The sequence below is a fragment of the Halichoerus grypus genome, chromosome 9 (assembly GCF_964656455.1).
Source record: "Halichoerus grypus chromosome 9, mHalGry1.hap1.1, whole genome shotgun sequence".
Lineage (NCBI taxonomy): Eukaryota > Metazoa > Chordata > Mammalia > Carnivora > Phocidae > Halichoerus > Halichoerus grypus.
Window position 1 is genome coordinate 109,361,604 of NC_135720.1, and position 23,227 is coordinate 109,384,830.

The 23,227-nt window shown below is 50.0% G+C and overlaps 1 protein-coding gene and 1 long non-coding RNA gene across 3 annotated transcripts in view; one reads left to right on the forward strand and one right to left on the reverse strand.

Moving 5' to 3' along the window:
• The window catches only part of KIF6 (kinesin family member 6), a 422,715-nt gene that overhangs the window by 388,155 nt on the left and 11,333 nt on the right, over nt 1–23,227 (forward strand). For both annotated transcript variants that reach the window (XM_078055376.1, XM_078055377.1), the window contains 4 exons: nt 8,615–8,699; nt 10,384–10,519; nt 12,928–13,025; nt 22,159–22,248. In XM_078055376.1, the coding sequence (XP_077911502.1) occupies nt 8,615–8,699; nt 10,384–10,519; nt 12,928–13,025; nt 22,159–22,248 (409 nt within the window). The remainder of the gene's footprint in view (nt 1–8,614; nt 8,700–10,383; nt 10,520–12,927; nt 13,026–22,158; nt 22,249–23,227) is intronic.
• On the reverse strand, nt 5,977–9,304 carry LOC118524487 (uncharacterized). The gene is made up of 3 exons (XR_004911644.2): nt 9,130–9,304; nt 8,576–8,679; nt 5,977–6,789 (listed from the first exon to the last, which is right to left on the reverse strand). It is a non-coding gene; the product is annotated as an uncharacterized LOC118524487 (long non-coding RNA).

Genomic DNA, 23,227 nt, shown 5'->3' on the forward strand with positions numbered 1-23,227 from the left:
TCTCCTTTTCCCCAGCTAAGGCTAACCACCTGGAGGAAAGGAATACAATCAGCTCCTTCTCTTTCTAAGACACTTCCTCCCTCAGTCTGCTGAGCTCAATTTCCCCTGACTCCAAGAAGGAGTTGGAGAGAAGGAGGAAAGGCAGTTGGTAAAGATGTTACTTTGACTGGTACTTTGTAACATGGCTTTGTACTCTTTGGGCCCCGCAGATGTTTCAAGTGACTCTTCCTCACTTGGGGTACTTTCATGGGTTCCTGGAAGTCCCTTGATCTGATGGAATGTATCTTGTTGGACAATTGCTTACCCACTTTGAGCCTTTCTGGGTTCCAAACACAACGCAGGTTACTGAAATCAATAATCAAATTAGGTGGGGCGCCTGGGTGGCTCAGTCCGTTAGGCATCTGACCCTTGATTTTAGCTCAGGTCATAATCTCAGAGTCATGAGATCGAGCCCACATAGGGCTCTGGGCTGAAGTGGAGCCGGCTTAATATTCTCTCCTTCTGTCCCTTTCCCCTACTTGAGCTCTCTCTCTCTCTAAAAAAAAAAAAAAAATTCAAATTAAGTATTATAAAGAGAGTTGAATACAAGCCTATTTATAAAGGTGTTAGCAGAATTTAGGGAAATGCAGAGGTTGTAACAACAGCAGGGTAGGAAGCATTGCTGCCCCTAGACCTGAGGGGGCAAGAAGAGTGAGCAGTTACCTGAACCTGAAGACAGAAAGGGCTGTGCAGAAAGACTCAGGCCATCTGATAGGAGCTATGACCTTCAGTCAAGCAGTGCATCCAGCTCATGGCACCTCAGCCCCTCTCCCCTCCCGCGCCTCCAGTCACTTGCCCATGCTCACCGTTGGCTGAGCCCAGACAGAAGGCGAGGGGTAAGGAAGCCCACTGTTCCACCAGCCAGCCTCCCAGGGCAAGTGGCAGAAGAGTAGAAGGCGGTGGAGGGGGGACTTAGGGGAGAAAAATAGACAGGTGCAGGGCTCAGCCCACAGGCATCCTGTGGTCCACTGCCAAGTTTCTTTCTACTTAGGTCCCATTGCCCTTCTGGCTGGCCCTATTAAAAAAGGATCTGAGTTTTTTGCACTGAAGAAAAAGGATCTGAGTTTTAAGTGTGTGCTAGAGGGAGCAAGTGGTGTGCGGAGCCAGCTCATACTGGCTCGTGAGAGCTGACCATGTGCATCTCTTCCCAGCTCCGAATTCAGGAACATCATGTTGGCAGCTTGAAATCAGCCATGATGGGAGTAGGTACACCCCACATTGTTTCCACAGCGGCGAACTCTCTGGTCTTGCTCCCAGCACTTCAGCCCATGCCCTGCTGGAGAGTTCTTGAATGGGAATCAGATTTCTGTCCACTGTGCACACACACACACACACACACACACACGACATACACCCCACACACATGCACGGATTCCCGAGGATTCTAACCAATCTTTCTGAGTGGTCTTCAAATCCCCTCAAGATCTTTAAGGGAGGGAGAAGGACCTCCACACACACATTGCCTCCAGTGAAGAGGATAAGGTGGACTTAACGCAAACTGCCAGCTTTCTTTAAGGAAATTCTCTTCAAAAAATTCTTTTGGCCCTTGTCTTGATATGGGGTATTTTGGTTGTCTTGCAAGCTCTTGCCATCATACTTTGAAAATGTGCCAGCCTGACTGTGTGGTCCGTCTCAGAACTCACTTCTGACTCTAATGTGTAATAAATTTTTTGGAAACGAACAGATTGGTTTACAAATTGGCTAGTAGCAGATAAGTTTTCTCAAAGTGGCAGGAGACAGTTTTATTAAGGATCCTCAACTCAATTCCTGAAAGTCCTAAAATGTCTCTTATAAGCCAGTCAAAAGAATTGACTAAATCGCACCAACCATCATCATTAGAGGTTTTTATAGGAGGAAGGCCCATGCTCACTCTCAAGGCATGAGAAAAACCGCCGTCCCACAAGGTCACATGTGCCCTGAGAACACTCCAGACTGGCTTGTTCCAGTGTGACAAAGATGAAACTGGGTTTTAGGGATGCAAGGTTCTTGCTAACTTCTGTCTGAAAAGCCACTCGGATTGAGGCCTGTGGTCACCACTGGTCAGGGAGGCTGCAGCAACAGACAGTAGACTTACCAAGGGACTCGGGTTTGGAGAGAAACCCTGTGTTTGGAAATGTGAGCTCACGTCTGAGGAGCGGGGGAGCCTAAGTGGGCCAGAAAGCAGACAGGAGCAGCACCTGGACCCTCTGAAGGAGAGTCGCCATGCCAGGCTCTGAGTGGTTGCAACCAGAGAACACTGACAGCAAACCAAAGATGGATCTGGGGCTCCAGCCGAAAGGACTGTGGAGAGAGAGAAGAGTTCCTATTTGAACAGAGGTGACCATGGAAGGGACCCTGTGCCAAGCTGAAGCAAGTAATGGCACTAGAAATGTCTCTCCTGTGTCTGCAGTGTGCTCCCGGGTGTGCCTGCAAGTCCACACGGACCCTGGTGCACGCTGACCCTCTGCACAGTTCGCCTCCTCCACGGGGAACATGGAGGGAGAGAAGAAGCAAATGCAGAAGGAGAGCGCCGCCCTCCCAGGGCTGTGATCTTGGGCAGAGAAGCCCAGAGTAGAACAGGGGAGGTTACTCGGGCAGCAGGGGATGGCAGACGGCCTTCTACAGGGTGTGTCTAGGTCTCCGTTTTGCTCTAAAAAGGCTTCCCTGACCGTTCTGGTTGTACTAAAGCATGGCCGCTCCCTGGGGGGATGGCGGCTGAGTGACTGGATTTGTGGCTGTGGGTGTGAGTGTGCCCGAGAGATTATCGCTCCCAGCCATGTGTCCACAGGGTATTCATCACACCCTAAGCCTGAGCATGCCACAGGCAGCTAAGGCGTTACAAAATCAACACCAAGATGGATGGAGGCTCCAAGTGCCTGTCAGCATGTGATCACTCCAGCTGACAATAAATTTGAGCCATTAAACAGGAAATGGTCTGATTGGAAAGCCAGAGAATCTTTGCCTCTGAGCTGCTGACCATTGTAGTAATTGAGCTCGTGACACCATCAATCTCTGTAAGAATAGACACGTTGACCTCTCAAACAGGTGGGGCTGAGTAATCTATGGCTCTATGAGATAGTTTAGCCCCAAAAGGCCCAGAGTGGGTGTTCAGTAAGTGAATCATTATTGGATAGCTGAGGAGACCAGCCGGAATGCCTCCCTGGCCCTGAGGTCTTGTCAGCCATGGTAGAGCCACATAACTCATGGCTTGAGCTCCCACACAGGGCACTGGACCAGCAACTGCCATGTTGGGCCCTATAGCCTTTGCTCTACGGAAGCCTCCAGAAGCCCACAGGGGCCCTTTTGGCTCTGGCGCCTGGTTGGAAATTTCAATATTGCCTTCCTCAGGACTCCTAGCACACAGTCTAGGAGAAGAGCAGGCTGGCTCTGGGTATTCCGGCCACTGAACTTGGGAAAGGCTCAGACTCCAGTAAGGACAACTCCTCACACCCAGCAGGGGAGCTGCAAATACCAAGTGGGATCAGGCTGCAGGCCATGGTGTTGGTTCGTAAAGGGCAGTCTTCCACAGGCCAGCACTCGAGGAGAGGCTGAGGCTTTCCGTCAGCCCCAGCCCCAGATCTGAAAGGCATTCATGGAAAAAGGGCATTGCCTTCAAACACCAAGGACAAGTCGATACCAACGTCAATAATCTGCCCCATGGCTTCTTTCATTATCAGAATCACTTCCAGAGGAAAAAGTACTAGCTTTGAAGTGAGACAGAGCTGGGTCCTGACCCCAGCTCTGCTTACTAACAGTGTGATCCTGGGCAGATTATTTCCTCTATCAGAGCTCAGTTTCCCCATCTGTAGTGGGCATCATGAAGATTATATGAGATAAGACGCAGGAAGTATCTGACCCATGGAGCAGCCCAGTGGTGGATATCATGGTTCACATTTTGTCCACCCTTTACAAGGGTCAAGGGCAGGCAGCTCCAGCCCTACGAAGAGTGTGTCTTTCTTGCTGGAAACCCCTGGGCTCCTCTTCCCCACTGGGGCTCTAGAAAGTGGACGGGGGCAAAGGAACATGCTAGCCCCATATACTGTCCCATCTAAACCTCTGCAGATTCTGCATTCCTTGTAACGCTTGCGTGGAGCACTTGCATTGAACCTGGGCTCAAAGCCTTGAGCAGTGTTTCTTAACGAGGACTGAGCATCTGAGTCTCCAAGGGCCCAGCTGTCTCGGTGCTTTTACCAGCCTCTCATGTGCACACCCAATAGAGAGCCACTGAACCAAAGAAATGATATTCTGCACATTTCAGACACTGAAATAACTGTAGGAGAGTTTTGGGGGGGTGCATGCACATGCACGCATGTGCAATATGTTTAGAGGAGGGTATGGGGAAGCAGGAAGAGGAGTTATAATGATCTTTTCAGTGTCCCCAAACCCCGCCAGGTAGGAGGGGGCGCACGGGAAGCCGGCCTTCCCAGCAGGGGCCTCTCTTGTCCTGGTGCTGCTGGTTCCCGAATACCCGACACACCAGACATAGGGTCAGCCTGGGACTGGGGGTGCCTGTTGGAAGTTTCATATACTATTTGACCACTCAGGGCTCCCTCCTTGTGTGACATTCGGATCTGTGGCTGCTGGAATGAAACCCTTCTTTCTTGCTTTTGTATTGCTTTGGAGCCGGCTGCCCAAGCAGAGTCACAATGTCACCTCATAGGCCACTCAGGGCTACGACCCTCTGTGCTCCTGTCCCAGCCAGAATCCTGTGATTGAAAGGACAGCCCCCTGTGCCTCCTGTCAGGTGACTGGAGGCTCTGTCCCTGGCCATGGTCCCAGTGGGCACGGAGACCTACAAAGCCCGAATGCCCTTCAGTTACTCCCTCTTCCTCTGTTCTTGCTCAGCCCCTTTTGTTCACTTCCCTTTCAGTTCCCAGCCCCTCTTTCTCTTCAGAGAAGACTGATAAACCCAACCTCAGGAAGCCTCAGAAGCAGCCAGGGGCTGTCTCCTGCTGGGGTTACAATGCATTTCACTAAGCAGACATCACCTTTGGCAATAACCCATTGGTTGCCATGACAACGTGGACAGCTTGTGTCTTGGGGATATGTTGTGCCCTCATTCTGGCTGCCCAAGGTCCCTCACCCCAGCTTTCTTTCCCACATCCTTTCAATAGGCTTACAGCATCCCGGCGCCAACTCACAAGGACCATTCTTTAGTTCGGAGCAGCTTTGTCTTGATCAGCAAAAAACTGCTTGGCTTAGCAATCAAAGGAATAGATCGAGCCATTTCTGTCCTCAAAATGCTCTAGCCTCCGTCTCTCTCAAAGCTAAGATCCTTACCAGGGCCTACAAGGTCCTATGTGATCTGGCCTCAGCTCCCACCTCTCTCCCCTACCAACTTTGCCAGACACATTGGCCTTCTCGCAGTTTCTCAGAGCACCAAGCAGACGTACCTCAGGCCCTTTGCACCCGCTGCTATACTCTCTGTCCTGATTTCTGCATGCTTGTTCCCTCCCTTCATTCAGGTCTTTGCCCCCTCCTCAGAGACGCCTCCCCTACCATTCTACCTAACATCGCAGCCCTCTACCCTTTATCCAGCTTTCTCTCCTCCTGGTGTCCTTTGGTCCCTGGCATTATGTCAACCCAATTTTTTGTTGGTTCAATGTCCACCTTCCCCAGCAGACTGCCCCTGGAATAGGGGCAGCCCATTTGTTACATGAGAGAATGAATGACCAGCCATGGATTCGAAGCTGGCTTTTCTATTTGGCAGCTTTATGGCATGGTGTAAGCCACCTGGTCACCCAAGCCTTGGTCTCCTTGTCTGAAAAACAGGTGATAATATCTGCTAGCTAGAATGACAGGAATAAATGAGGCGGCACAGAGGATAGAACCAAGAGCATGCCCCACAAACGGGAGCTGACATCATCTCTTATTCCTGGGTCAGCTGCATTCAGAGTAATGCTGTCCCTGCCTTAGGCTCCTGGACACCCACACACCTCCAAGGCACCTGCCACTGTGATCTGCCAGGGGAGCCTGCAAGATGCCCGAGGAAAAGACAGCCAGCGATGGGGTGCGGCGAGAGCCCTCTCTTGCAGATGGGCTCCTCACTCATGCTGGGTCAGCCACAGCCGTTAGGTCATCTCGGCCTCCGTGCATGAGGCCCTTAGAGATAGCCTCCGCCAGGCTGGGTGAGACGCCCCCGTGCGGATCCAGCGGCCCTGCCTTCACCCGCCTCCCGCGACCTCTCATACAGAGTGCGGCTGGGGGCTGCACTACGGAGCAGGGTCTTCGTTGAATTTCTCAGGGGTTCCCTGGGCGTGGAGCCAAAAAGTGTTAAAAGAAGGAAGGAAATTCACAGCTTTTCTTTTTCCACAAGCTGGTAGATAGATTTGCTCATTTCTGAAACTGTTAAGAGACAGCGAAACATTCTGTCCATTTCAAGTCCTACCATTGTCAGTTTGATGTGAAGATCCTGTCTTCGGTTTATTGCATCTGACCTTTTTCAGAGAGGGCAAGGGCTGTGCACGCAAAAAGCATTGAGTGCCCGCTGCACGTGGAGCCTGAAGGAAGCACAGGGGAGATACGACAGCAGCAGGACCAGTCCCTGCCCTCCAGGGGCTTCTGGCGCCTGTGCCTGGGGGAGCGTGGGCAACGTGGACAGGCAGCCAACTCATCAGGTCCAAAATCACACTAGCCCAGGTGACATGTTATCCTCAGTTGGAGAGTCGAATGGTATCTGCATGTCCCGTGTTTAGATGGAGTAAGACACCTGTCCAGTCATTTTTCCAAGAGACAGTTGTCACTTGGCACATGGAGAGAGAGTATCAGCGCCTGGAAGATAAAGGACAGACTTCTCATATTTATCAATGAGCTGGATAATGGTACAAAAGACAGCTAACATGGACAGAATAAAGGTATGGCAGAATAAGGACCTCTCAGAAGGCTTAACCCCCAATAGATGGGAAAGGTGGCATTTAGGATGAAAAGGACAATCACACTGGAATAGGATGTGTTTTGACAACCACTCATAAAAATATGAAAGTGTTTAAACTAACCACAAGCTTAATAGAGGCCAGTGACAAACTGACAGGCCATGACAATTATAAAGCTTTGAAAAACAGAAACAGCATTGGGCTGAGGGTGCCTGGTCTACACACTGAGTTCTTTGAAACCAGAAAAATTTGAGTTCAAATCCCAGCTGTGCTCATTAGCTGTGTGACTTTGGGTTATTCACAGCCCTTTCAGAGCCTCAGAATCTAACTGAAATGAGATGGTAAGACCCTCCCTGCTGGGTTATTTTGAGAATTAGCAATAAGGTGAGTGGGAAGTTGTTAGAAAGCAGCCATGTCACTGAGCCCTTGATGAAGGAGTTGGGCAGAAGCAGCCTGAGAATAAAGCTCCAGATACATGGTTAGTACATTATTTTGTTGTCGTCATTGTGGAAATCTCTAAAGAACCATCAAAGGAAGGAAGACATGCTATGCTGCCCTGAAGAACCAAAGTAGAGGTGGAAAGAAGTGAGTGGGATGGGTCTCAGCTCAAAGGAAGAGGAGACAGACCTACCCACCATGAAATGGGCTACCGTGCCAAGGAGTGAGCTCCCCACCCCTGGAAGTATTTGGGCAGAAAGTAGATGACCATCTGTCAGAAATGTTAGAAGGAATTTCTGGATCCAAGGCCCGTGCAACCAAACACAGCTGGATTTGGATCCAGGTTCCTGAAGTTAGCCGGGTGGTCCTGGGCAAGTTAACCTCTTTGACCCTCGGTTAACCGCTGCAAAATGAGAACAATAATGCTTCAAATGAGTACTAGAAGGATGAAGTCCGATCATGTCCAGAAAGCACCTGGCCCAAAGTAGATTCTCCCCTACTTGGAGTAAAAAAGCAGAGCTGTGTGACTTCCGAGATGACCTCTGTGGGGCTAGGAAATGCAGAGCAACCACAGGGACTCCTAGGAGGATAAATAGACCCCACCCAGCAGGCTAGGATGGGCCAGGCCCCGGACGGGCAACCAGCCAGAGCGGGCAACTATGTAACCAGTAGCAGGGGTCGGCCTGCCTGGGAGCACAGCCCTCACCAGGACCGTGGCACGGTCCTGCCGCCCTGTCTCATGGGCAGGGTGTCTGAGCGTGTTCTCAGCTCTGGCTGCGTATTAGCATTGCTTGGGTTCATCACGCTTGGCAACCTCTGCTTTGGAGGGAAGTCAAAAACCGGAGACATGATTGGAGGCCAGAGACCCTCAGCACCTCAACTGGTGCAAAGACAGATGTGACGGATGTGAGACGGGTTAGTGATGTCTTCCTATCTGTGAGGGGCTCTGGAGCAGAGGATGGGAAAATGCTGTTTTGCATCTTCCCTGGGGATTCGAGAGGAAATAAGTGAACTCAACAGTAAAAGGATTGGTAGCAATGTAAGGACGAATTCTCTTCCAGTGACAGATGGACTGTGGCAGGGACAGCCGAAATAATCATGAAAGCCTCTCCTTGGAGGCTTTCCCCCGAGCAGAGATTGCCATCCAGAGGAGGGGGCTGAAGCAGACTCCCACCCAAAGGCCCCAGAAGGTCCTCACAGGTCCTTTACCCTGTCCTCTGCCCTAAATCTCACACTTCTCCTTTTACCATTCTTCCTTGTTGGAGTAACCCATCTCTCATCCACAGGCATCTCAGAAAACACAGCCATGCCTTCGATGCCAGACTTGCTGGAAGAGAAGCTCCGATCCCAACTGGAGGAAGAAAAGAGAAGGTACCCTTTTTTTTTTTTACCTCACACACCCTGACCTCATCCACTGAGAGCCCTCGGGGATGACCGGGAGCTGCCCAGGCCAGGCGGAGTGGCCACTCCCCAGCCCAGGTCTGGAACTCCTCTGGGAAGTGGGTCCAGTGGTCAGGTCCTCAAATAGCTGGAGGGCGTGCTGCCTTTGAGCAGACAGATGTGGAATGCAGGGACCATAAGAAGCGTGGGGTTGGAATCCGGAGCGGAAGGCCTCGCCAGGCCCTGGAGCCCACAGAGAGGGTTGCTTGTTGGCACCCTCCCCCGCCCAAGGTCCCCGGCTGTGGCTCAGGAGCAACTAGGCTTATCTACTGCTGCCATCTAGGGGAGTCCAGGAGTATGACCACGGAGGTCTCCTGCCTGCCTGCAGATCTGCCCCCACTGCCCTCCTGAGTCTCCTCACCTGCAGGGCGTCCTGAGAACCTCACAGCCTCTTGCAGCCAGTCAGGGCCCCCAGATGACGTCACGAACAGAGCGAGGAATCCAGCATCAGCAGACACGTGGCTGTGACTGATACTCACCATGGTCGCAGAATCTCGCTTAACACAGCGGTCCGGCTTCCTCCTTCATTCCTTGGTTGATGCATTCCACCAATGTTTGCTATGCCCTGCAGGCCATGGACAGGCTCTGGGGAGAGCGAACAAGTCACCTTCCTGGCCCTCAGGATGCTGATGGAGTCAGTGTTACATGTGCCATCCCTGGGCTGGCGAGGTGTGCCCCGCCCTCGCCGCTCACACACCCCTGCCGCCCCGAGACTGGAGCAGAACAAGGCCCCACGCAGCAGGTCCCCAGATTCCTCCCCATAGCTGCACTGGGGCCTGTCCCGCCCGCATCCTCCTCCCAGAAAGCCTTGCGCTGCCCTCCCAGACGTGCTGCTGTTGCTCTCCACCCCCTGGAGTTGCCCTGGAGTTATCCTCTTCCTCCCTCACTCTGTTTATTTTTCCCAATTTCTTTCCAACCCATTTTTTTGTGTCTTTACTCCACCCTGTGTCGTCCCTTTGGTCCACATTCCCAACCCCAGCGTCCCTCCAGGAGCCACGCTGTGTCTGCAGTTCGGCTGCCTAACTGGTTCCTGTTGGACGACTTCTGCCCCGTGGCCACATGCGCCAAACCTGAGTGCGCAGTGACGGATGCGGTGCAACTTTTGTCCTCAGTACGAAGTGAACCAATGGAATAGAGAGGTGGCTGTGGTTTCTAGAGCCGGATGGCCGGCGCTCACATACTGGCCCCTCGGTTTATTAGCCCACAGAGCAAGTTATATAACCCCTCCATGCCTCAGGTTCCACATCTGTAAAGTGGAGCGTCTCCTTGATAGGACTGTGTACAGGACTGAATGCGTGGATATGCCGAGCGCCTAGGGCAATGCCTGCCCTGTATAAATGCTCAGTAACACTAGCCATCCTTCTGGAAGAAGGGGGTATTCATCTCATACATGGAGCCCATGGGCCTGCTGGGCAAAAACACGTGGTTCTGCTTCCCTGTAAGGGGCTCAAGCCCAGGCCCTGGCCTCCGGCCTCTGTGGGCTCCCCTGGGGTCCCAGTCCCTCGTTCCAGTGAGGCACGCCAGACTTCTGAGACACGGGCCCTGCAGTGACACTCCACTCCCAGCCTTTCCCCCTGCCAGCGACTTTCACGACTCTTCCCTGATTTCACTGTAGGTATAAGATAATGTTCACCCGCCTGAAGGCCCTGAAGGTGGAGATCGAGCATTTGCAGCTGCTCATGGACAAGGCCAAGGTGAAGCTGCAGAAGGAGTTTGAAGCCTGGTGGACAGAGGAAGCCGCCAGCCTGCAGGTATTCGCCGCCGTCCCCTTCACTGCCCCAGAGCTCACCCTCCTCCTGGGGCCTGGAGAGGGGCTGTCAGAGGCAGAAGAGTGGGGGCTTCGACCCACAGGCCCACATGCTCTCAGCCTTAGCTAGTGAGGCAAGTGCTCATCCTAGTAACGAGGATGCCGCCGGCCGGGGGCTCGCTGTCTCCGTACTCTGAGGCCTGACACGTAGAAAGGTGGGGGATGGAAGGTATGCCCAGACCAGTGGATTTGCCACTGTTGCTTTGTGTAATGTTCTCCTGTGATACCATACTGACAATATTGACTGTTTTTTACTACAGTCATGTGTGTGTGTGTGTGTATACATCATGTATGTATATGTAAGTATATACTTCTATAATTTATAGATAAGTTACAGAAATTTTGGAAAATAGAGAAAAACACAAAGAAGTAAAAATCACCATAATCCCACCTTTAAGGATAACCAATATTATCATGTTGGATTATATTATTTTATCTTTTTTTCCGATGCATATATTTCTGTATGTTTTTATAAAAACAGTCATATTGGTCTTCAAGGATCACAAATGGCTTTTGCTCGTGGTGCTCACTGCATCGCATGGCTACTCTTCCATGATACTTTTCTACATCATTCTAATGGCCGTCACTGTTCCATCCTATGAATTTATTTTTGTCTGCTTAATCTTCTATTGTTTAATGTTTGTTTCTAGTTTTGCACTGGAAACATATTTGTAGATAAATGTTTACACATTTGCTAGACAGGTTCCTGGAAGTTCTCTACAATACTATGAAGGCTAAAATGACATATTAAGAAGTGTAATACAAACCCCCAGTTCCAATTGTCCTCCTGTAACTCATCAGCTGTGGTATAATGGAAGTGACGAGATACATATTATCACATCACTGGTGTGGCTGGCAGAACCCTCAAAGATTAACAGCTGATCCTTTTATTTTAAGGACAAGGAAGCTGAGAGCCCAAGAAGTTATTTGGCCAATGACACACAGCCAAGCAGTGGCCATATGTTACCAAATAGCCATGTTATCAGACACTAGAGAAGAATAGTTGGATAAAATTTAATACACGAGATGACAAAGAAAACCAGTAAGATGGAAATAAAGTTATCAAAATATTAAAGCAAAGTTATGGTATAATAAGATGTAAACCACTTTACAAATGTATTAATAAGATCTAGGGGGTGGGCCCAACATTTAACATAATTTCGAAGTAATGGTGAACACAGTATTTCAAGATTTCTGCAACAGTGTAATATGATATGAAAATATCTGTGACTTCCCACTGGTGACAAGTCACTGATGCGACATACACTACTACGGTTTGTTGTCCACATTGTACTGTTGAGAGAAATGCTAAATTTCAGGGAGAAGTTAGGAAAATTAAAAATGTCATTGGTTCCCATCCATGTTGCCCGCACCCCGACATTCTGTCTGTTCCCCCATTAAGAACCCTCCGGGGAGAGGCCGTCAGCCACTGCTGATGCCCAAGGGACTTTAGCCACTGAACAGTAGATGATGAGGGTCATCCTGTGTGACGCAGCAAGAGTCAAGGCAAGGCGGACGGATTCAGGCGGTGTATTGCTCACAGAGACAGTGAAAACTGGTGTGGCCAAAGATGTCAGCTCTGCCCCACAGGAAGTCACTAAAACAAAACGGGCCCGGTGGCTGCAGGAGGGATGATGGGGCACCCTGTTGCTGAGGAGTGAAGTCTATGCTGCCGCTAGGCAGTTTTACAGCCTGCAAATGTACCCTGAGGGGAGTGAGGCAGAAAGCCTTAAACCTCATCAGAACATGGGAGGTGCTGAGAAACTGTCCCATGACCGCCTCCCGGGGAGATAGGAAGGCAAGTGGGGAACAGTCTTGGAGCAGCTACTCAGGTTCTGGGAGAATCACAGGGCATTCTGCCAAGACTCAGAGAAGCTGCTGCTGAGGCCTTGCTCACAAGCCCTGTGTGGAGCCATGTAGGGTTGCTGGGGCACCGTGGTGGAGCTGTTCCTCGACGTGAAGTGCTCAATGGATTTCTCCTGCCTCTGGTAGCATCTCTTTGGGGGACAAGGGGAGGCAAAAGTGAGAGGACTTCTGGAGAATTGTCAGATCGCATTTTAAACCCTTTTTCCTATCTGCAAGTAAGCAACACATGCTCAATTTGGAAGACTTAGCACAGAAAAGGACAAAGAATACACCAACCATTATCCATAATCCTGCCATCCAGAGATAATATTTTGGTGCCTATCATGACAGTCATCGCAATGTCTAGATTAATTTTTTTTCTCCCACACATGTTGTACCTAACAACTTTTAGAGCTAACATTTTTGCCTTAAAAAAATACATCAAGGACATTTTGCCATGCCAGTAGCTTCAAGGTAATACTGTGAAATTCCTTCTTGGCCCAACAGGTAGACTCGCCAGCAATGACTTCACTCACTCACATGAAGCGCTCTCCCCACACGCCTGAGTCCCAGCAGGAGAGGCCTCAGCTTGTCTCTAACAAAAGGTAAGGGGAGAACTCTTCCAACAGAGGGAGGGTGCAGAAAAGTTTCCCTACCTCTCCTCCACCTGTTCTTGCTGCTCTAAATGTGTCTGTATGGGCCGCCTGATCCGGGAAGATGAATCACGTGTACTGTTATGTTGGCTGTGATACTCAAGCCAGTGGCTTTCGGGCAGGTTTGAGCAAGGGTTGTTGAGCACACCTTCTCGGTCCTTCTCCCCGGCTCTGACAGCCAGTGGACCTACTGCCATGGCAACAAGAGACAAGTGGTTTAACTGTGCAAAGCCCCGGTAGGAAGAAGGGGTTGGCAGTAGGTGGAAGGGAGAGTAGCATGGGGGACACAAGGGGAATGGGAAAGAAGGGGGATGTCGGTGGTAGGTCAGAGGGTAGCAGACCTGCCAGGATATGGAGGAGCTCTGGTAAAAGACTCTGTCCTAGCACAGATTCAGGACAGCTGTGGGCAGCCTTCCATGAGGACGGCCTCCACCTGAGGACAGCCCAGAGCCAGTTTCCTTGAATGCCGGCATGATCCAGAAGGGACGCCACTCCCCCCCACCCCACACCACCTTCTGAAGGCAGGTTCCTTCTCATGCCATCCATGTTATTATCTTTCCAACCACACAACTCAGGTGGTAAGGCCTAGGACGCATGCCTTGGCCACCCTCCATCCCCCAGACAGATCCCCTACTGTCAGGACAGAGGCCAGGGTGGCATGAGTGGGGCATTGGCCTCTGCCACCAAGGAGCAATCCTTTGACTGGGTTTGAATAGGAGCTGAGCTCTCAAGTTGGGAAATGTGAAATAGAACTTGGGGCGCCTGGGTGGCTCAGTTTTTAAGCGTCTGTCTTTGGCTCAGGTCATAATCCCAGGGTCCTGGAATCAAGCCCCACATCGGGCTCCCTGCTCAGTGGGGAGCCTGCTTCTCCCTCTGCCTCTGCCTCACTCCCCTGCTCGTTCTCTCTCTCTCGTTTTCACTCTCTCTCTTAAAAATAAATAAATAATTAAGTAATAAATAAATAAATAAATAAAGGTACTAGTGGGAGGTGGGGGTTGTGCCGGATAGTACCTTTAACGTGATGAGAATGTCACATGACCCCTATGGTCTTCTTTTTTTTCTTTTAAGATTTTATTTATTTATTTGAGAGAAAGAATGAGCGGAGAGAGGGACAGAGGGAGAGGGACAAGCAGACTCTGAGCAGGGAGCCCGACATGGGTCTCAATCCCAGGACCCTGGGATCATGACCTGAGCCAAAGGCAGATGCTTAACGACTGAGCCACCCAGGTGCCCAACCTCTATGGTCTTCTTCTCAAAATCCTATAACCCCAGTCCAATCATGAGGAAAAAACCTGGGGACATTCTACAAAATACCTGGCCAATCCTCCTCAAAACTGTCAAGGTCATCAAAAACAAGGAAGATGTAAGAAACTGTCACAGACAGGAGGTGCCTACGGAGACAGGACAACAAAAGGTAATGTGCGAGCCTCGAAGGGGTCCTAGGTCAGAGCAACACATTAGGGAAAAACTAAGAAACTTCAACTAAAGCATGGACTTTAATTAATAATCATGTATCAGCGTTGTTTCATTAGTTGGGACAAATATACCATACCAAGGTAGGAAAGTATAATAAGGGAAACTGGGTATGAGGGACACGGTAACCCTTTGTACTATCTTGGCAACTTTTCTGTAAACCTCAAACTCTTCTTTTGTTGTTGTGTTTAAGTATGGTTGACACATACTGTTACATTAGTTCAGGTTTACAACGCAGTAATTCCACAAGTCTATACATTATGCTATCATCTGAAACTATTCTTTAAAAAAAAAAAAAAAAAAAAAAAGGCCAGCCAGTGAGCCCTCCACCACCTGACTGACATTTTCCCTGGACTTCCGCATACCCCCGCAAGCTGACCCTAGGTGCCAGTACTTCCACTTACGTTCCAGTTTTAGGAAACACCTCCTATCTGAGCCCCTAAGTCCAGGGTCAACAATTAGTAAAGTGTGTTCTGTTTGGTTAGCCTGGTGTTTTAAAAGGCAGTGTAGATCCGAAAATGAAAAAATTGATAAGTTGGACTTTATTAAAACTTAAAACACTGCTCTGCAAAAGACACTGATAAGAAAAAGAAAAGATGAACCACAGACTGGGAGAAAATACTTTCAAAACATGTATCTGATAAAGGACTTGGATCCAAAATACACAAAAACTTAAAATTCGACAAATAAGGAAAACAAACCAATTTAAAAATGGGCAAAGGATCTGAACAGCCACCTCACCCAAGAAGTTTTACAGATATATGTGTATGACAAAATGCTCAAAGTCATATGTCATTAGGGAATTGCAAATTAAAGCAACAATGAACTACTGCTACACACCTATTGGAATGGCTAAAATCCAAAAACAATGACATCCGCAAATGCTGGTGAGGATGTGGAGGTACGGGAACTCTCCGTCTCTGCTGGTGGGAATGCAAAATGGCATGGGCCCTTGGGAAAACGGTTCGGTGGTTTCTTACTAAACTAAACATACTCTTACCATACGATTCAGCAGTCATGCTCCTTAGTATTTACCCAAATGAGTTGAAAACTTAGATCCATACAAGAACCTGTGCCTGGGTGTTTACAGCAGCTTTGTTCATAATTGCCCTAAACTGGAAGCAACCAAGATGCCCTTCAAACGATGAATGGACAAATGAACTGTGGTATATCCAGATTATGGACTATTATGCAGTGCTAAAAAAAAAATGAGCTATTGAGCCATGAAAAGACATGGAGGAAGCTTAAATTCATACAACTGAGTGTAAGAAGCCAAACTGAAAAGGCTACATACTGTGTGATTCCGACATGACATTCTGAAAAGGGCAAAACTATGGAGGCAGTAGAAAGACTAGTGATTGCCAGGGCAAGAGGGGAGGGTGGAAAGGATGAATGGGGGAACACCGGGGATTTTTAAGGCAGTGAAACTATTCTGTATGCTATGTAGTGGTGGGCATATGATATTATGCATTTGTTGAAATCCACAGAACTGTACAACAGAAAGAGTGAACCCCCAGGTAAACTATGGACTTCAGTTAATAATAATGTATCCATACTGGTTCATCAGTTGTAACAAATGTACAGCGCTAACGCAAGATGTTAATAATAGGGGAATCCACAAGGCGGGAGAGGGGAGATAAGGCAACTCTCTGTACCATCTGCTCAGTTCTCTGTAAATCTAAAACTTCTCTAGGGGCGCCTGGGTGGCTCAGTCGTTAAGCGGCTGCCTTCGGCTCAGGTCATGATTCCAGGTCCTGGGATCGAGCCCCGCATCGGGCTCCCTGCTCGGCGGGAAGCCTGCTTCTCCCTCTCCCACTCCCACTGTTTGTATTCCCTCTCTCGCTGTGTCTCTCTCTGTCAAATAAATAAATAAAATCTTAAAAAAAAAAATCTAAAACTTCTCAAAAAAATTAGTTCATCAATTTAAATTCTTTAAAACGGTAGTGTAAGTAGACTTGCTCTCCAGCAATGCAGACAGCCTAGCCTTATCGTCCTACACCGGTCCTCTGTGCATCCCTCAGGTACCTGCCGACCTCTGGGACACTTGAGTTTGCAACCCCTATATAGCGGCCTCCTTCCCCTGAAACTCCTGGACTGCACAGAACATGTTTGAAAAACACTGGCCCAGCCAAAAGGACAGGGCTTTCCCTGGTCATTGCTCTGGCTCGGTCCCAAGCCTCTCATGTGTCCTACACATTAATAAGGTCTCCTCCCAATGATGAGGCTCAGAACCCCTGGTTATTTCCCCAGCCTCTTTTCTAGATCTCTTGCATAGTTCCTTACCGGTAGAAATATCCTGCCCAGCAAATAGGAAGCTCCATCTCTAAGTTTTCTTTTGTTTCAAAGACAATGCATTGTGTGCATGTGTGTGTGTGTGTGTGTGTGTGTGTGTGTAAAGGCCCAGTACGCACACTCCAGGGCTATAAGGTAGAAATAGACTACGCCTGCCAAGTAAAGTTCAGAATCCTGAATTTCAAAAGTGTGTATCAGATCACCCATGGGAGCTTTTCTCAAAATCTTGCTCCCAGAGCACTACCCCAGGCCCCTTCATGACTGCTGGCAGGAGGGTCTTTGGAGAGATGGCCCAGATAGGCCTTGGAGTGCTGTTCATCTCCTGTGGCAGCCGGTGCTCTGGAGGGACTTCTAACCCTCGGCAGAGATAACCAAGCATCCTAAATGGTATTTGCTAAGACACCTCAACTGTGAGTGTTTGGCACCCCTAAATTCCCTCCATGCAGCAGTTTGGATTCCCAAAATTATAGTCAGAAGGTTTCCAGTAGGTGAGAGGAAAAGGTCCCTGCTGGAGACTGGAAAGGGAGAGGCGTAGGACTCCACCTCTGACAGAGAAATCACCTGCCATGTGCTTTATAATGCTGGCAGAAAAGAGCTCACAGGACTCTAGCAGGGACGAGGTGGGAAGGGCACACTGTCCCACGTCATCATGGCTTCTCAGACATTCTCTGCCAACATCCAGCAGTGGAGGATGAGTTGCTGGTGTCTTTAAATTCCCCAAGGAGACAGCTTTAGCTTTCTTCTCTTACTTCTTTTTACTTCTTCTCTTTCTTTCTTCTCTTTTCTTCTCCTGGGCCTTGTAGGCCAAGCACTGAGCAAATGTGCAGCATACAATCATTGTCCCCGCTTTACAGATGAGAACACTCGGACTCTGAGAGGTCAATTAACTTGCTCAGGGTCTCCCAGCTAATCAGTGGTAAGGCAGGCTTGGAACCTGTCAGTGCCCAGCTACTCTGCTCACTCCTCACATCAGTGACTGCCCTTGAGGAGCACGTGTATATTCTCTTGCTTAGTAGGAGGTGGGCATTTTCCAGCCCATATTCTGTGCTATTTTATACAACTTTGCTTTCTTTATATTCTACCAAATGCCAGGTCCTCCTGCTTGGGGCCTCCCCTCTTTCAATGTGTCCACAGCCTGATTTTTCCAAGGGGCCAGGATTCTCAAAAAGCAAATCTACACTTGCCTACAAAGCGAACATCTGACTGGAAAACCAGAACTCCCTGCTATTTGCCCCCACCACTTCTGCTGAGAAGCCCTGAATTCCATCCCCTCATTTAACTAACTGAGGCCCAGAAAGGAAAAGGGATGTTTTTATCACTGTAGTTGATAATTCTGAACTTCAGGCTCCAGGCTGAGTGGTGGTGCTTTCTTTCTTCCTACTTCCCTCCCCCCTGCCCTCTCCCTGCTTCCTCTCCTCTCTTGGCTTCACTCCTGCACTCCATTCTTCCCCATCCCTTTCTCCCACTCTCTTGCTCTGCTCATCTTTATCCCCACCCTCCATTCCCTTTCTCCCTCTTTTTTATTTGTCTCCCTCTCTAGGCATCATGCCCCTCTCCCATGCTCTCCATCAGCCAAGCCTGCCTCTCCATATTGCTTGTCCATTTGTCCCCTCTGCCACCAGACTTTACCTGTCAGCTTTTGCGAAAGGGTGCCCAGCCACTGGGCAGGGCCTCTTAGAATCTTCTTGGGGAACCACTCTAAGAATCATGCTCCCCTCCCAGCACCCACTGGTGTGAGAAGTGGCACCATGGCATTCCTGAACATTCCTTAGGTATTTCAATTGAAAGAGACCCTTAACCCTGAAGCTCTGAGCAGTGGATTTCAGAGGTGTGCATCACATCACCATAGGTTACCTGCAAGGAGTCCCCTCAGTTTAGACTTTCACAAAGGATGTCTGAAACAAATCCTCATTTTAGTTCTTTCAAGCAGCAGACTCTTGGGCAAGGCAGCTCCCTCCTTGCGGATTTCCTCATCTCATCTTCGAGATACATCTAGGTCCCTCTGACACTATCATTCCACGAGCAGATAAATGTGCCAGTGCCATGGAAGGAGCTGCAGGGGTGAGAAAGCCAGAGTCCACTGGCTTTTTCCCCCGAGCTCCAGAGTGGCTGCTCCGGATGGACTCACTGCAGGCCTGGGGCTAGTCCTCTGCTCCTCAGGTTCTGGAAGAAACCTGATCGAATCACTTCCTCAGGGATGGCCTGCGGGCTGATCACACTAAATTCACAACACTCTGATTGGCAACCCAGGAGGCCTTTTATTAATACTACTCATTAACCCTTATTAAGAAAAAGATAGTTCTGATGGCTGGTGTGTTCTTTCTCCAGAAGGCACGTCAACATGAGAAATGAATGCAATGTGCAAGGCTGATTGGTCAGGAAAGCAGACAAAAGTAATTTGTCGTGTGATCCTAAGGGTTCAGAAACTGAGCTGTGGCATCCACGGGCACTCTAGCAGCTTCGAAACTGGGGGAGTCATCTCCCTCAGGAGCCCCAAGCTTTCACATTGTGCCATCCTCCTACACGGTTGCAGCAATATGCTGGATACCCCCATCTTTCCACGGTGCTGATCACGACACCTTTCTGCCCTGTCCACGTCCATCTCTGCCCCTCTGCCACCCACTGCCAACCCTCAACTGTTTGTACCTGTGGATGCTCCCTGGAATCTTAGTCAAGGAGCCACTGGGAATCCACTGGAAATCCACTGAGTTAATGAGCCATTTGAGTGCCAGTGACCTGATCTTGCAAGACTTGCTACAGTTTCCAAACTGACTTTGACCTCGTGTAATCAAAGCTCCTACAGAATGGAAAGCCCTTTCTCCTTCCCTTCTGGAGGCCTGCACCAGGAACCATTCAGAAGGAGCCCTGATCATTGACCACTGTTCTCCAAAGAAAAGCATGCAGAGCCTGCCACCTTGTGGCTGCCTCTGGTTCTACAGCATCCCTAACCAGACAGCACAGATGCTCCCCGCCCCGCCCCCCCCAACTAGCCAGTGCAGTCTCTGGGATGCAGGGAAATAGGCACGAGGATGGGGGGATTCCCAGGCTCTGATTTCCTTTCCTGTTTGTTTGACCCACAGTCTCAAACCTGTGGAGGCAGGCCCAGGGAAAGAGGCCCTGCAGCTGGCTGAGATGGGAGAGGGCAGAAGGCTGGAACGGGGGAAGGGGCTGTATTCATGGGTAGGGCAGCAGGTTGTTGGGCCTATGGAGTGCCTCAGATGGATGGTGCAGGCTAGGCAAAGCCGCCCCCCCCAACCCTAGCCCACCTCTCAGCCTGAGTGTCCCCATCTGTAAAGGAAGGTTCCGACCAGGTGACCTTTTAGGTCTCTTCCAGCCCTGATATGGTGCCTAGGCAGGACCATTCCAAAGCAAGGGAGAGAACCCCAGCCTGTCACTGGCATCCTGGGACAGTGGTGGCCCCTTCATCTCCCAAGGGGCACTGTTGGGTTCTGCTGTTTGCAACCAGGAATCCAAGGCAAGGCGCACACCTCAGGCAGCCTAGTTAAACGGGCAAAGATGCACCTGCCTGAGCTGTTGGGTCTGACTTGTCACTTGGGAGCAGGGGCTGGTCAGTCGGTATGGCCGGAGGTGAGCCATGCATTTCCAGCTGAGTCTGGTTGATAAAGTATCATGGCTGAGAGCACGGATTCTGACCCCTCACAGAGTCATGGATCAGATTCAGATTCTGCCCTTAGCCAGCTGGTAATGTTTAGAATTTCTTTAACCTCCCTAAGCCTCCATTGTCTCACCTGTGTAATGAGGATAATGAGGCTATTGAAAGGAGGAAATGGCATGATGTTTGCAGAGCACTTTCTAGGACCTGGTGAGTAGATGGTGTCTATAAATGTCAGCTATTCTGCTGTGAGCGTGCACTGTTCTTCCAAGTTAAAGGAAGAATGACCCCAAAGGCAATTGAGAGATCATCCCGGCTGCCTCCTCCATTTCAAAAGTGGGGGGGCATTGCCTTGCTTTCAACAGACCAAACAGCCTCTACCCAAAGCTGTGGGGCAGGGCCTCCCTGCAGAACCATGAGGGCACGATCCCTGCCCTGCAGAGCCCAGCAGGCCCTTTACTCAGTGGATCCAGAAGATGGGACCATCACCCCAGTGAGTCCAGAGGGCAAGAACATTGGACCAGAGAGGATTATTTTCAAGCCTTAAGATCTCATGGAGTTTGCACTGCTAGGTTTCAGACCTGCTTGGGACTCATCACCCCTTCCTTCTTTCCTCTTTCTCCCTTGTGGAATGGGAATGTCTAACCTACACTGTCCACCATGGTATTTTGGAAGCACATAACTTGTCTGGTTTCCCAGGCTCACAGCTGGTGAGGAATTCCATCTCAGGGTGATTCGACTTCTAGTCTCACCCATATCTGATTTAGACAGGACTTTGGACTTTAGAGTTGATGCTGGGACAAGTTAAGGCTTTGGGGGCTGGTGAGATGGAAGGAATGTATTTTGCACGTGAGAGGGACATGAATTTGACGATGGTGTGGGAGGGGGCAGGGTAGAATGTGATGGACTTAATGTGTCCTCTAAAAATTCATTTGTTGAAACCTAATGCCAGATGTGATGGCATTTGGAGGTAGGTCTTTAAGTCACGAGGGTGGAGCCCTCATGAAGGGGATTAGCGCCTTCGTAAGAAGAGGCAGAGAGCTAGCTCACCTTCTTTCCAGCCTGTGAGAACACAGGAAGAATTTGGCAGTCAGCTGGAAGAGGACTGGTGTGAGAACATGACCATGCTATACCCTGGTCTCCAACGCCTAGCCTCTAGAACTGTGAGAAACAAATTCCTGTTGTGAGCCACCGTTCTAGGGCGTTCTGTGACAGCAGCCTGAGCTGACCACGACACCATCCACGACAGGATTCCTGGCTCCTCTCGTAGTCAGCTCAGGCTGCCATAACAAAATACCATAGACGAGCTGGCTTAAACATTAGGAGTTTATTTATTTCTCACAGTTCTGGAGGCTGGAATTCCCAGTCGAGGTCCAACAAAATCAGTCGCTGGCAAGGACCCTCTTCTCGGCTTGCAGATGACAGTTTCTCCCTGTGTCCTCACATGGTAGCGAGCTCTGATCTCTCTTCCTCCTCCTGTAAGGGCACCAATCCCCTCATGGGGGCCCCGCCCCGATGACCTCATCAAAACCTGATTACCTCCCAGCGGCTTCCCCTCCAGATACATCACACTGTGGGGCAGGGCTTCCACATATGAATTTGGGGGGACACACACATTCAATCTGGACAGCTCCTAAATATAAACCTAAATTTCTTTTCTGTAAATCTCCTCCCATTCCTTTTCCTTTTTTCTTTGTTCTTTTGCAGTGAAGTGAACGCCAGGAAAATCTTGCCCTCGCCTTACCCCCCCCCGCAGAGCCGGGAGCACAACAGCACCAGCGCCCCCCTGGAAGGCAGGTCTGTCTTCTCCTCCCTCTGATGCCTGTGGCAGCCCCTGCCATGGTGGAATAGGTCAAAATTGCCAGTTCTCTTGTCCCACATCCTGCGAGCCCCTCGTCTGGTAGCTGCACAGAGCTCAGGGCTAGCCTCCCCCCCCCGCCCCGGTACCCTAGGAATACCCTGGAGTCTCTCACAGATGCTGAGTCCCAAAGCTGGGAGGTTTTCTCCCAGGGCCCCATGCAGGCAGACTTGCTTCAAGTCTCCTTGTAAATAGATGTACCCAGGGCCATTAAAGGAAAGAAGAGCTGGCCCATGGGCCGTTCCAACATGGCCCACTAGTCCCACCACAGGGTCCCAAGGCAGAGAAGGATAGAGAGTTAACAAGCCTAGCCTCAGGCCCTGGGCACCGTTCACTGCAGACTGAACAAAGCTGACAAGACCTCTCCCCAGCAGTGCTCTCTATGCCCCGACTAGAACTCTTGAGCACCCTTCTTCACCTACACACCTCCCAAGCTGTCCGAAGGTGAGGTCCAGCCATGTCCCTCCCAGAGCCCGGACAGAAGGAACAGCTCCGTGCTGCCCCATGGGAGCACTTCTCCTCGATTGCAGCTGGATGCCAACACAAACCATTACTTGTGATCATGAGCAGCCCTTTATTATGTCCTGTCCTCACTGCCTTCTGAGACAGTGGACACTGTCACCTTCTGTGTGGAGTGACAGGATGAGGGGGGCGCTTGGCAAGCCAGGAGGGCACTGCTTTGAATTTTCTTTAGGGGTGATTTATTGGATGGAAAAAGAGGAGGGAGAAAGGCACGTGTGCATTCTTCCTTTTTTAAGGGGATTTCTTGGAAATTCCACACTTCTTACAAATCTCATTGGCTGGAACCTGGTCACCTGATTGCACGTAGCTGCAAAGGAGGCTTGGAAATGTAGTATTTTTTTTTCCAGCCATGGTAACATATTCAGCTAAATACCATGTTTTTATAAAGAGAGGAGA